This window comes from Alligator sinensis, unplaced genomic scaffold, assembly GCF_000455745.1.
Source record: "Alligator sinensis unplaced genomic scaffold, ASM45574v1 scaffold377_1, whole genome shotgun sequence".
In the NCBI taxonomy this organism is placed as follows: Eukaryota; Metazoa; Chordata; order Crocodylia; family Alligatoridae; genus Alligator; species Alligator sinensis.
This window is the reverse complement of record NW_005842047.1, coordinates 2,461,497-2,476,736: the sequence shown is the minus strand read 5'-3', so window position 1 is coordinate 2,476,736 and position 15,240 is coordinate 2,461,497. Positions and strand designations below refer to the sequence as shown.

At 37.5% G+C, this 15,240-nt stretch overlaps 1 protein-coding gene across 1 annotated transcript in view; it reads left to right on the top strand.

The window, feature by feature from the left end:
- Positions 1 to 15,240, top strand: part of LRPPRC (leucine rich pentatricopeptide repeat containing) — a 166,692-nt gene that overhangs the window by 83,604 nt on the left and 67,848 nt on the right. Inside the window, exons 24-25 of the mRNA XM_006022845.3 lie at positions 6,925 to 7,049; positions 7,711 to 7,817. Coding sequence (XP_006022907.2) covers positions 6,925 to 7,049; positions 7,711 to 7,817 — 232 coding nt within the window. The remainder of the gene's footprint in view (positions 1 to 6,924; positions 7,050 to 7,710; positions 7,818 to 15,240) is intronic.

The window sequence follows — 15,240 nt, the reverse complement described above, 5'->3', positions numbered from 1 at the left end:
CCCCCCCCTTTTTTTTTTTTCTTTTATTCCCACCATTAGTAACGGGGAATGGGACCTCTGTTGGTTCTTTGGAAGATTGAAGTCATTTAGCTTTAAGAAACTTGCTTCTTTATCACCAATGTTCATCTTCCTAAACTAAAAACTTTTACATTTTACAAGACAGTTTCAGATGCTCATTCCTTCTATCAAGGTCATTCACAATCTTCCCAGAGTCCTCAAATTTCTAATATTCCTAATTTTAAAAAATAGAAAAGAAAAAGAGAGATTTTGAAATATTGGCAGATATAACAAGGAGCTGACAAATGTACCCAGGGAGAAAATGTATTCCCTTCTGCTGCTTATTTTTGGTAGATAAATTGGGAAATTGCTATTGCCAATTTCTGAAACATTAATGTAGAAATAAGATAAACAATGTGTCATATAATTCACCAAGTTGAAGTTTTTATTTTTATTTTAAAAATAATCATTTTTAGTGTGAGCTTTTGTATGGGCATATGAGCACTGAATTTTTCCCCCAAAATGTAAATTCATCGGGAAGAATGTCAGAACAGTCCCCATTTCAGATCTTTGGTCCCTTTTTTCAAAATAATAAACTCTGAACGTTATGGCAAAATATTATTAGGAAGTTTTAATTTGAAGCAATCCAGTCTTCTACAGAAATTTAATAAGCTTGAATTTTGGTTAAAAACCTTGTCTTACGTTTGAACCAGTTCTTCCAGTTGTTGATAATGGGGAAAGGTTAATGCTATGATAGTGTGTCTTACCTGGGTAATATGAAAATCCTTATGGATTTAGGGTTGCTGTGGGGGAGAGAGAGGCTGGAGTTTTTTGGTTCTTTGGTTCTTCACTCTTCTCTGTCAACTATCAAGGGAAACCTAATGAAACTCTAAAAGATTTAAAGAACTGTTAAGAGGTTTGTGAAGTTGATCTGTTTGTGTGCTACACAGTACTTTGATAATCTTTGTTAACTGGAGGAGATCTAAAACAGCTACAATAGCTACTGCTTTTGATCTTACTAGATAGTTATATAATCAGATTTTACAGATTTAAATGTAAATTTTCTATAATGCATAAGCTTGCTTAAAGTTATAATAGGCAACCATTGATCCTCTGGATCATGGTGTACACATAAAAGATCTAGTCAGATGTCTGATGAATCTGTTTGTATCTGACAGGCCCAAAAGCAACACAGCTTGTTACGCAGATCCATATGTTGTCTAAGTTGGAGTCCAAATTTGCAGCAAGTTGCTTTCTTTCTTGCTTTGCTTCTATCCTCTGGATCCAAGCCCCTTCATGTTGACTTGTTCCCTGTGCCAGATGTACCTTCCAAATCAGACAAGATTCTGCATACTCCTCCCAGCTTTCTATGTTGATATTGAACGACTTCATATAATTTTTGCACGCATCACTGTATTGCCATAGTGGGCAACCCTTTTTTTTTTTTTTTTTTTAGAGCTGCTATGAATCGCACTATACAAACCGTTTTTGAGGATAGAGTCTTCTCCCATTCTCCTGACGTGGCAATGAATTCATATATATTTATACGTTTCCTCTAAATTTAAACTATTTAGAACTTCAGGTTATATTATAATCTCCCAAGTGTGTGGTTTTTTTTTTTTTAATACTTTTGAAAACTTTTCCAACTTTACTGAGGAAATTTCCAGGGAACTTTAAATAGAAAAAGCATGCATTAATTCGAATCTGCATGAGCAAAATATTTGGTTTTATGGGTCAGATCAGTAAACACATCCAGTTTAATCGGGAGTTTCAGTTTAAAAAAATTCTTGAAACTTCAGTTGAATTGCATTTCTAAAAAACGATAAACGAGAGCTTAAATTCATATTGTCCATTAAAGAGCACCGATGGTTTAGTTTGAGGTCCAGTCTTTGGAAACACGCATGTATTTCATTAGCTTTGTGTAGCATGTATGTGGATGCAGTGGAAATACTGTCTTGCTTCTAGCTCATCTGGGTTTATATCCACATGTGTGTTTTCCTTTGTTAGAGATGATCCTGTGGCAAATATTTTAAGTTTAGTGACCTTTTACCTTGCTATTTTAAAAGTAGGCAATACTAGAAAAGGATAATTATTGCTTATCTTAAAGGATAGGATTTCCCCCCTAACTTTCAGCATCTTTATTTCAAATCTTTGCCTTATTTTTTTTTTTTTTTTCTTCCTGGTTTAAAATTCTTAAGTGCTACAAGGAAATTAAGGATATTTGGCTCTCTTACTCCATTATTGCAATTTGGAATTTAGCATCATCAGTACCAAAGGACAAAGTGGCTCATTTGCCCAAGGGGGACAGGACAGTGATAAGATGATTTTTCGTCAAGGATCATTGGGTCGTAATTAAGTTACATTCATGGCTATTGCTTTTTGAAGGATGATTGGTAAATGACAGGCTTCATGTGCTTAGTACGGACAGTGTTCACTAGGGTTTTTTCTCCCTCTGTCAGAAAATCCTGTTGAGCCTGATAATGTAAATGTGGCATTTTATTCTGAACAAAAGAGCAGGGAAATGAGCTATCTTGTCTAATCATTCAGTTGTTTAACACCGACTTCCAGTTTAGACTCAATTGGCTGGAAAGCACTTGACATGTGAAGTTAGTGCTGTTCGGAACGCATGTTTGAGTAAATTTTAAAGTAAGTGACAGCTAAATTGTACCTAGGGAAATTACAAAGCCTTCAACACAGTTAATTTTTTGGGGAGGATTAGTTGTAATTGCAACACCAGTCTCCTTGAAGATTCCTCAGTATAGTTGATGAACAGAAAAACATTTAGCTCTTTCAAGAGCCTATTCTCTTAACAGAATAATTTTTGTAAAGCTGATTGTACCTTACTGAATTGATTTCCCTCCATGCTAACATCTGCTTCAGATTTGCAGAGGATTTGTTTTAAGAGTGTCCGCCTGCGCGCCCCCGCCCCCCCATCCCTTTTTTCTCTGTCTCTCTCTGTCTGTCTGTCTCTCTCTAGTGATTTCAGGTTTGAGAGCTTTTCAATCAGTAAACCCCTTAGGTAAATTGCCACTTCACTAAAGCTTTATGCATAATGTTGCAGCACTTCATTCCAATTAAAATCAATATTTGGAGTCTTATTTTTATCAAGCAGACTATCTGGTTGTAAGTAAGGAAAGTTGTAAGTAAAAGGGTTAAGTGTAGAGCTATATTCTTGAAGCAAGACAGGAGAGGCTTATTTTATTTGAAGTTAAAATGTGTGTATGAGAGAAGGATTTAGGTACTGTACATTATTGTTACAGAACTCGATTATGCAGTCACTTATGCATGTGGGTAACTTCACCTGAGCAGACAGTCCTACTGAGTTCACTGGATAAAATTACTCTTGGGCATTTTTTCTGGATTGGGCCCAAAACATCTAAGAAACACACAAGCACCCCAGACAAAAAATAACTTGCTTCCTTCTGTCCTATACTTAGAAAAGTCTAAATTGAGGAAAAATGCTGAGTTAGGGCTCATCTGTCATTATGTGAGGGACAAGCATAATACACTTATGCCAGAGACTGCCTCTGTCATTTAGGTTATGATAGCATGCATCTCTCTTTATTAAATAAAGCATCTTCAGTGAGAGAAGCAATATTCCAACTGTTTATTTATATGATTTTTTTTTAAAAAACAGGAGTAGGTTTGTACCTTAGAAAAGGAAGACAAATGCCATTTCAATAATAATTAAGAAAATAAAACTTAAATAGCTAACCAGTAAAAGCAAAACCATTTCTGTTCAGTGAAACATAGATCATGTGAGTTTGTTTTACAGATGTATGCCTCTCTTGATTAACGCATGGACACAGTTTTGCGGGAGCAGTTGTGAATATTGGATCTGCACCTCACCTAAAACCTGCTAAAATCACTGGCTCCGTTAATTAAAGTGGGCTTTGGATCAGGAATTCAGTCAATTTTATTATCCTCTGGGGCATTTAATTTCGCTGTTGATGAATGTTTGTGACATACAAAGACTGTTTAATATCTATTCAGTTACATATACACAAACGCATCCTGTTTTAAAATGAGTTGATTATTTACAATAAATAAGGTTAATTTCTACAGGTTAATCATGAAACTGTTCATAGTTTTAAAATGAAGAATTAATGTGAACTTCAGCAAAGGCTGAGGTTTATGACAGAATTGTAACACTCGTGCATGGAGGTGTACTTTCTTTAAAGCAGTTTTTACAAGAATTTACAGATACTGTGAGAGAGTAAATCACATTAACCCAAGCACAAAGTAATTTAAGCCTTCTAATGTGTGTGGTGGGGGAGAGGGGGGTCATTACAGTACTGAGTCAATTTCATTTTTATTATACATTTTTGTGTTGAGATTTTGTTTATTTTCTTTTTTGCTTTGAATAGTCATTGACTACCTATCATATGCATTTAACTTACAAATATTTTGTAGTAAATCATGGTGGTTTAACCTTGAAGAATAGAAACTTTATAGCAACATTTAATGAATGAAATTTGGACAAATGAAGTAGGTTTTTATCTATAATCTTAAATCCATGTAAGAAGTTTGGCTGCCTAAAGCGCAAACCTACTTGGGGTCTGAATGGGGTACATCCGTATCTGGTATAAACAGCAACCGTAATAACATTTATAGTATTTCCATTTTTGTTACCTGTCTTTCATTGACTTATTCTGCACATACAATATTAACATCTTTGGAAGCATACGTTTAGAAACCAAAAACTCTTAATGTCCCTATTTGATTGACATTCCAATTATTCATTCATTTATTTATAGCTTTGACCTAAAAACAGTCACTCTAATGCTGTGGGAATACAGCTGAGATGATACTATTGCAGTTTGAGAATCAATCTGAAAAGCTGAATTTACCACTGAAAACTTTAATTTGAACATATGAATGTTGTTGTGCCCCAGAAGAAATTGAGAGTGGTTTTCTGTAGAACTGATTTTAAAGGTGTTAACAGAACTTGCATCTAAAAGCAGGAGAAAATAATGATTATATAAAGCTTTATATCCATCTCTGGTAGCTACCATAGTATTTCTCTTGTATGACAGTAATCTAGCCTGCAACATTGACTTGCAGTTTTGAAATTAACCTGTAATTTTGTCTTCACCCCAAATGACAAAAATTCAAATGACTCTGTGGGGTGCCAGAAGATGCACTGTAAACAGGGTTTAGTAAACGGGATAAGGTAGAGATCCATCAAGTTACGCTCATTTTCAGACTGTCAGTATTATTGCAATTAAATTAACACTTCTGCATTTTACCTTTTAGTAGATTTTAAAATATTAATCCAGATAAGATGGTAACGACTTCTAGAGTGGAATAACATTTATGTAATAGAATATTTTTGAAAGTGAAGAGAAGGTCATATGTTTGCAGAGGCTGATTTGACAGTATTGCTTCCTTAATTCAAGTACTGTTTAGGTGGTCAACAGAAATTTCTGAAAAATTCAAAATAATTACCCTGTATCAAGTCAGCAATTATAATGTTCACTAGCCTATGGTAACACGATTTTTAGAATGCTCTTTTCTTGCCCATCTACTCACGTTCCCTAATCTCTGCATATTTTGGCAAGGTATTTTGTCAACAAAAAAGTTGGGGGGGGGGGTGCCACTCACAAATACTATACTAAATATTGTTCTTTGCTTTGTTCATTGTTTTAAAATATCTTCTACGTAGGTAACTCTTCTCCAAATCATTACTTAAGTCTCCTATTTCCTTGTAACTTTCTTACCTTCTACTTCTGAAATCCCTATACTTTACAAAGTACAGGTTGAGCTGATATGTTGGTATATTATGTTAGATTAGCAGGGTTAACGTGTGGCAGGCGTAGCATTGGTTAGCCTTCTGTGTGTAGCCCATAGCAGATTGGGTAGAGGGCACACGACAGAATCCAGAGCACATCAGGCAGAGGAAGAGGATTGGAGTGGCACTCAGTGAAGATGCAGGACTAATCTGTGGTACACTTGCCAAAAAGGTTGGCCCCCAGGGTGCTAGTTTATAAGGTCTCCAAGACAACCATCCTATTTGGTTTATGTTTTATTTTAAAATGGTTACAGCACTCCAGGTTTCTTAGAGCACTGTACAAATTCTTAACCCTCAGATTAAACCTCTGGATGAATGAATATTTTTAAAGAATATATTGAAATTCCAGGTTGCTTTGTGGGTATCCTGTGAACCTGTATATCATCCAACAGAAAGCAAACTTTGTGGATCTACTTAGAGCCCATCTTCTCTGTACAAATATGTAAAAAGAAATATCACAGTTCTGAAATAACACTAAACATATAAATCAGTGTGGTGGGCTGTACTCGCATCTGCAAGAGGTGTGAAACAAGAACTCTAGCAGGCAGTGTGGGGTACTTAATCAGTTGAAGCAGTTAAAAATTGAAAGCGTCTCAAAATTTAATATCAGGTAACATTAATTTAATTTCAGTTTTTAATATTTAAATGCAGCTGCCATGGCATTTCTAATCTGCTGCAGTAGTGGGTTTAATTCAGGGAAATGCTGCAAAAATTAGGTTCAGCTTGTTGCATAGTGTACAGACCTCTAAATACAGTTAAACCATAGTGAATAATAGTCACAAAATCTACTCAGAATTCTGAGAATGAAGATATAGTCCTTAGGGTTGATAGTGGCTGGTGTTTCTCTAAGTCTCTGTAAAAAACTTAATTTATGACAAACACAAAACAGTTGACCATTTACAAATTTGCCATTTGAATTTACATTTAAAAATAACTTGGTGGTAGGTGAGAGAATCATTTGAACGAGTAACATATTATTAATAGTTTATTTACACACTGTTTATGATCACATGGATTTACTTGAAATCCTAAGGACACTAAAACAAAATGTCTATGTATTCTTCCTATGAAGAGTTAACTTTATAAACTGTATTTTTTCTTTATCTTAATCTTATTGTATAACTTCTTTTTTCAAGAGGTGACATGCGAAGAGCTCTAGACACTGTAATTCACTTGCATCGGAAGTATAACTTTACCACTGGACCCCATAAATTGTTCTGTAAATTGATAAAGGAAGAAAATACAGATATCCTACAGGAAGGTTAGTTGGATATAGTAAATTTAAGTTATTTGGAGTATTTTTGTGTTACCTGTATATCTGGTTGAGTAAATGAAAGAAGGGCATGTTGAGAGAGTTTACATGTACATAACCTAAATGCTTCAATAAGACATCCCTTTTATAGACTGAAAAAGTGACTCTGGTTTTCAAATGTAGAAAAACTCAAATGCTTCCACAATCAGATCTCTAGCTATCACCAAAGGGGATCCCAAAATTAAAATAATGATAGATTGGTAGGCATTCTGCTTTATCTGTGTATATTATTGATATTAATAAGGCATAACTTTTTCTGTGTGCCTATCTCCCAGTGCTTGATTCTTTGGTTAAGAAATTGCAAATCCTTACCCTGAGGAAATATAGAATGCCAATTTGCAATCTGGTAATGCTGCTGAATTTTATTACTGTAAGATATAATGCACATGAGTTAAAAGATTTGAAATAAGAGTCAAATATCAAGCTTACAAAGGATCACGTAATATTTTTGTAATCATTCTTAGTGTCTATTTTCAGAAAATGGCTCCTTTAGCACTTAATATTTTGTAAGTTGTATGGAATCTTTTTGAGATTTATTTTTAGTGCTTCTTTTTAAAAGCTTTTTTTTGTATATTAAACAGATAAATTCACTGAATTTTCTTTTATATAGGTATAGATTTCATCAGCAAAGAACAAGGTGAAATATGTGTGCTCCATGATCTCCTCTTTGCCTTCCTGGAAGTGGGAAAATACGACGAGGCCAAGAAGATCATTGAGGTGGGATTTTAACTACCATACGCTAATCATGCCACTATTTAGACTCTTAATTAGAATACATTTTAAATTTTTAACCTTTAATTAGATTTGTTCTGATTCATGTTAATAGAATTCAATCCCAGTAATGAAGGGAAAAAAAAGAACTCGTCCAGCTTCTTTATTGTGTATAATTACAGTTCAAAAGAGAGGCAGTCTAGTTGTGTATTGAAATTGTTTTCTTACTTTCTCAAATTCACTGTTATATATCAAAATGATATTTACATATTAAATATTGAACTGTGAAACAATTAAATTAAACTAGCATTCCTGAGTGTAAAGTTGCTAATCCTTTTTCCCAAGGAATTCTTTATTCTTAAACACACTGGAATTTAATTTGCTGCAGACCAGGCTTAGATTTATTTGTAATGCTCGTCTACAAGTTAATCAGCCAAACAAGTGCTGTATGCTACTGTTTGGCATTTAATTTAGCGATTTTTTTTTTTTTTTTTTTTTTTTTTTTTTCCTACTATAGTAAGCAGCTTATAGGAAGTGGTAGGTGACAAACTTGGTCTATTTAGGATTAGTATATTTTATCTTGACTTGATTGAAATTTTGCTTACTGAAATTGATAAGTCAAAAGGGCAGCTATAAAGTCTGCTCAGATTTTGATTATTTTTCTTCTGAGCATGGTTATGTTTTGTATGGGTTTTTTCTTTTTTCTCTCTTAAAGTCTACGTTATTCATCTAACTAACACTGTGTTTTGCGGGGTGCAGAACGTATGACATTTTGGCTTCCATGCCTTCCTTTACTCCTCTACCCTTCTCTTTCCTAAAGAGAAAGTTACTTTGGGGTGATCTTTTGAAGAAAAATTATACTTGAGGTAACAGAAATCCTCACCCAAATTAAAATTTCTTACATAAAAAAAATGAGATGATATGCTCTAGTACTTCTTGGTGGAACAAAATTATACCTTTTGGAAAATGGTGTACAGTTCTGGGAAAAGAAAGCAGTACTCTTGTAGTGAAGATTTTGGTGTTTTTAAAGCTTTTTAAATACAAATAATACAAAAAAGTGAAAAATATCAATAATGAGTAGTAAAAGAGCCATTTCAGGAAAATAATATCTTAATAAGAGGGTGACTAAAGTATACTGGTATAAGAGAAAGGTGAAAGGCGATGGGGGAAAAGGTGGAGATTTAGACATAGAATGAGCACAAAGGCAAATAAGATGTTTGATTTTTCTGTGTGCGCTTTAACGCATGATTCATTGGAACTAAGAGGATTTTGTTTCCTAGTTTGTTCATAGGTTCTTGTGTGTGTGTAAAGTATTTCTTTGCATTGAAGGTAACCCATGGGTTTAATTTATTCTTTTTTAACACATGACTAAAGGCCATTTTAATTTTTTTATAAATATATCAGACAGTAAACACATTTTAAATAGTAGCCGATTTATCTCTGCTGTTTCTTTAAGAATTGAGAATAAGAATGTGGTGGTTAACGACAATGTTTAAATACCAGCAAGAGGCAGGGATTCTGGCGTAAACCCCAGCACTGTTATCTAGAGACCAGATGGACATCTGGCTGTTCTGCTTGTCTTTTTATGCTTAGTGGATTAGGATTTCCTAGTTTTATTTAACATTCAGAAGTTTTGATGTAATCTGGATGTATATGGACTAGATTTCTTCTGAACAAAGTGTTTTCAACAACTATTCAGTCTTACTGGCTACTGATCAACTAGAAAGGCAAAAACAATTTCTACTGTTCTAGGTTAAGTTTCGTAGAGCAGTAGTCAGCAGCCTTTTTCAGACCTCTGTCTGACCTAGCACAGGTAAAGAGAGTAGGGCTGTGCGAAATTTTGCTGGCCATTTCGTTTCAACACTGTTTCAACTCATTTTGAGGTCGAAACAGCCTTGAAACAAAACAAGGCTAGTTTCAACTTTTGAAATGTTTCAACATTTTGACCATAGCGCTGGGGACAGAAGTCAGTCCAGCTGGGCTGATGTCCCAGCCCCAGCCCTGGCCCGATCCAGCACCGGGGATGGGAAGTCAGCCCAGCTGGGCTGGCTGACTCCCTGTCCCCGGCCGATCTAGCAAAACGAGGAAACAGAGTTGAAACAGCCTCGCTGTTTTGACGAAGCAAAACAGAATAGCTGTTTCGAATCTAAATTAAATTTGATACAAACGCCGTTCCATCAAAACCTCGAAATTCAAGGCGAAACGGAATGGATTCAGAGACAGGCAGACACTAGGATCTGTCCACTCCCACCACTTCTCCCCCTTGTGGCACAGAGAGAGCTCCCACTAGGCCAGATCCAGATTGCCAACCCCTATTGTAGAGAGAGAGATTATCAGGAGTATTTAGTATGTACCTGTGTTTAGGAGATGGTACAACAGACTTGTTTAAACATCTGAATTTATAGCAATGTATACATATATCTATAGCATGTATGTGGACATTATGCATGTATTAACAGGCTCCAAGGCTATAAGTGTTAAAATTATCCACAAAGAAAAAAATGGCCCTAAAATTGGTATCTTTTTTTAATCTGAAGACAGTTTTTATAATTCCTTTTGGTTTGGTTTGCCTTTCTTGTTTTTTTTAGATGCTGAAGTCAGTGCATATAGTGTAGTGTATGTGATGGCTGTAGCCTGCTGTACATGTCCTACACTAACTCAAGATTTTTTTCAATCAAATTCCTCTTCTCATTGGTCAGAATTTGGCTGGCTGCTTCCTTCTCTCATAAAATTGGGCTGTCACCTTATGAGCTAGTCTTTTTTGAAGAGCTTTCCTGCCAAACACCAAAGATGATACCTGTTGTGAACTGTCCTTCAGGATGCACTTTCATCCTCTTAGAAGTGCATTGCTCATTAGAGTGGTCATATGACTAACATAACTAATAGCACTGATTATACAAATCTAAAGGGTTAATAAAGATGGTGACTGAAGCTGAGGGTTACCATGGGAAGCTGTTGCTTAGGAAGTGTGGAGGTGAGGAATAAGGAGAAAATAATACCTGAGGCTATTAAGGGGAACATTATTGCTTACTGGAGATCACTACTTCAGCCTAGTGTTATAAAGTCTAAATGTGTACGATATACTTCATAAATTTAAAAAAAAAGTTACTGCCCCAAAGGACTTGCAGCTGTGTCCTAACTGTTGAACAAAATTCAGTTATGTAACTAGTCAGAAAGGCATGGAGGAGGTATCAAGAAGATGTACAAAAACTCAGGTTATGGAGTTATTGAGGCTATATCTGGTAACCTATAATTTAAAAAACCCAACAGATTATTTTATTATTAACTAGATTAATTTTGTGGAGGACAAGGATGAAATCGTGGAAACCCGAAGACTATACATGTGGGTAATAGCAGGTTGTGTTAGAGCAGTGGCTCTCAACCTTTCTGGAATCAGGGCACCCTCTCCCCAACTTCTTTGAATTTTTTGGCATCTCCAGTTGAGAACCACTGTTGTGCTGCATCAGCTTACCTCGGTGATTCTCAACCAGGCCTTGGTAACCCCAAAGCAGGGAGGAAAGCTGGCTGGTGCTACAGCCCTTCCTGGTCCAATCCTGCATAGCAGCTCCCAGAAACAGGTGTCTGGGTCAGCTGGAACTGTCCCATGCTCTTTCTGGGAGAAGTGTTGGGTTGTAGAGGGAAGGGCTGCATATGGCTCTCTTGCTTGCTTTAGGGTCCTCAGAGAACTCTACCGAGGCAGGACAGTGCATGTGTGCCACAGCCCTTCCCAGCCCTTCCCTGACTGTGCAGCAAGGGTGTGGGGCATTTGCTTGGCCGCTGGGGTGGGTGGGGAAATCTCTCATCCCCCCTTTGTTGAGAACCACTGTGGGAGGATCAGCAAGACTCAAATAAGAGTGGTAGGGTAAAGGAACAAGGGAAAATGTAGATATAAATTTCAGGAGAACAAATCTCAAAGGCAGGGCAGAGGGGCAGCGCTTGTACCATTAAAAGAGAATTGTGTTCGTGGTGGCTGGAGGCATCTGGTGCCCTGAGATGTAAGGTATGTGGTGCTGAGGTAAATGAAGTACAGGTTCTGATTTTGACAGGCTTGAAGAAACAGCTCTGTCCACAGGCTTCCTAGTAGTTTGGTTTGATGTTTTTGGTTCATGATGACAGAATCTTCTGCTGCAGATGGCTGATGCATAAGCTTGAGGGGATTCCTCAGTACTGGTGAGGTTACAACACCAGCACTGTTCTTTCTCCTTATGAGCAGACCAGAGGTGGCATGGCATGGGTACATACTGTTAATCCTCACCTACCATTTTGATCACTGTCAACTGTTATAACAACATTATTTAGATTAGATTGCTTTAATTTATACTTGGGGACTAGGCTGAGCACTGAGAGGAATGGAGAAGGCAACTTCAAATTACTTTGGTACTTTCCATCTTCTCCTTTTGTGTGTCCCTTTCAGTGTAGCCTTTGGAGGTTTATTCTCTAAAGCAGTGGTTCCCAAACTCTGAGAGACTGCGTACCACCAGTTTAAAATGATACAACCTTAAGAACCACCAGCACATTTTTATCATATAAAGTAATTATAATAAATCTGTTAATGTGTACCACTGACAGTTTGTCTGCATACCACTGGTGATGCGCATACCACAGATTGGGAACAACTGCTCTAAAGATCTGTTATCATGATTGTATTACATCACCTTACAGAAGTTAGAGTCTGGTTATGACTACTACTTCATTGTGGTCCCCAGTTTAAAATGTTAGGTCATCTCTTAATACTGTTTGTGCGAATTTGCAGACGCAGTTCCTTATTTAAACAATTGTTTGTTAACATTTTTCAGACTAGCGTTTATGCTTTTTTTTAATCATGGGTAATCCTGTTATCAGAACTTTGTGATCAGGCATCCATTCACACTGGTCTGTGCTAAGGAAGTTGTTTCTAATCAGGTTGAATTTTCTTTTAGCTGACTATGCTGCTTAGTTTTTTATTGCATAGAATTCATGTGTAAATGTGTGTTAATTTATTAGATTTATATGCCACCCTTCCCAAAATACATATTTTGGCAGTGGTTCAGAAATTTTTGGTCAAACTTTTGGTTTGATCCAGTCTTAACACACTTTTTCTGTAACATAGTTGAGTAGTGTTTCATAGTCCATGCCTACAGTGAGGCAGAAGTGCTGATAAATCCATTTTCAGTATTAGTGGCTTAAGCTGGTCTGTAGAAGTTAAGTGCAGAAATTGCCCAAAAATTGCCTTCAAAGAGAAACTATATCAGTATTTAAAACTTTAGCCATTGTATATAGCTTCTTTGAAGATGACATCACATCAGAGTCCCCAAATGTTAACTGCTATAGCTCAGCAAGAAACTAGGTATATGCTACAACTTAAAACTGGCAGGTAGAGGTGCACTGATACATCAGTCTATATCATGCAGGCACCGATAAAAGGAAAATTGACATCAGCAATTGCCTTTTTTTTTGGCTGATGTTGCTGATAAATGTCATGTACATGTGCGCAGCTGCAGCATGCACGCAGCCAGCCCGACAGCTTGGAGAGCAGCATCCAACTGGTAAATCTGTTTTGGGGAGAAGGGTGTTGGTGTGTGGCAGATCAAGACCCATGTGATGAGGGAGAGAGTGGGTCTGGGGCAGAGGCAGGTGTTGCCCTGCCAGAGTGGGGTGGGGTGTGCAATGGAGCAGCGAGAGGCTCTTCTCGGAGGTACAGGAAGAAGGGGGCCATATCCCACCGCTACACACCCCACTTGGGGCAGGCAATGGTGGTGCTGGGAAGGGGGGCTACGGGGCTGTAGCCCACTATATAGCCGCCCCCTCCCCCCCCCAGCGCTGCTGTGGCATACCCAAGCTCAGCCCCGGCCCAGCCCCTCCACTGAGGAGAGCTCAGCATCAGCCCACAGTGACAGCCCACCCTTGTCCCATGAACAGATCCAGGGGGCACATGCCTCCCATGGCTACCCTGGAGGTGTACATAGCAATAGGATCCATCCCCCGAGATGAGCCATGTGGCTCGATCCTTTGCCCTGCCCAAGCTGGACAGCGCCTGCCCCTGCACCAGCCCCACTCCCTCCCTCACTGCAGGTGCTTCGATCTGCCCCCCACACCTCTAACACCCCCCCAATCTGCCCCCTACCCCTAAGAGACGTACCAGCTGAGCACAGCTCTCGAAGTTGCCAATCTGCATGTCGGCAATTGGATCAGTATTGGCTGATATGGCTTGTTAATAATCGGCCCTGGGTATCAGCCCAAAAAATCATTATCGGTACACCTGCTCTAGAAGAATGGGGGAACAAAAGAGGATCATGAGAACCGTTTAGGTTAAATGATCTATAAAACAATGAAGGTTGTAGAGTAAGTAAATAGGATTTACTATTTACCATCTTGCTTAATAACAGAACTCAAGGACATTCAGGAATTTCATCCTGTGGCAATGTGTTGCACAATTTTAATTACGTGCTGTGTGGGGAAAAAAAACCCTCTTTTTGTTAGTTTTAAACCCCATTTCTTAACTATTTCCTTTCTCCCAGAGGTTCCGCTCCTGAGGAGGCCCCAAAATAACAGTACCGCAATGCAAGCTAGCCATGGTGTTACTATCAGCCCCCAGCAGCTGGTATTGCCCATTGCATTATGGTTGCCGTATTACATCTCTGGGAGAAAGGCAGGTTCCACTGAATGAGAGCAACATTATCAAGTAAAATACCGTATTTTCTTGCATACCACATGCTCCCAAATAATTTTCTAGGATTTTTTGGAAATCTTAGAACAAAAGATTTTTCCAGAGTCATGTCCTAAAGCTAGATTTTTCAGGAATATTTTGTGCCACAAAATGACTGCCAGCTAGTCTCTGCCCCTTCCAGGCTATTGTTAGCCCTTTTACAGCCACTCTTAAATTGGCACCTGATTTGTGGCAGTTTTCAGAAGCGACTTAGAGATTTAGAAGCCCAAGCCCACATCCAAATCCAGCTGACACTCAGCTTGACTTAGATTTCTAAGTTCCTAAAGCACTTCTGCAAGTTGGTCAATTACTTACTTTTGAAAATTTTACTCGTACAGTGATATGTGTTCAGGACCGTATTAAGTGATATGTGAATGTACCTGATGAAACTTCATGAAAGAATGAAAAACCTCATCCTTTTGAAATGGAATTTCTCATTTTCAAGTGCAATAAAAAACTTCAGTTTGAAAGGTACAAGTTAATTGAGTGCAACTTGTTTTCTAGCATCTCCAAGTGAAAACATGGAGCTGTACCATTTGTAATGTGACCTCTTGTACTTGTTTTTATGTTATTTGTAAACACTTGGAATTGATGAGGTAGATGGCATGAGAGTGGCCTCATTTCATACAAATAAAGATTGTATAAACTAAACTATCCTAAAATAGAACACTCCTTTCATGAGAAGATTTATATAAATGTGCTGTGCTGGAAGACTGCTACTACTACTTCCTTTTTCCTTCTGCT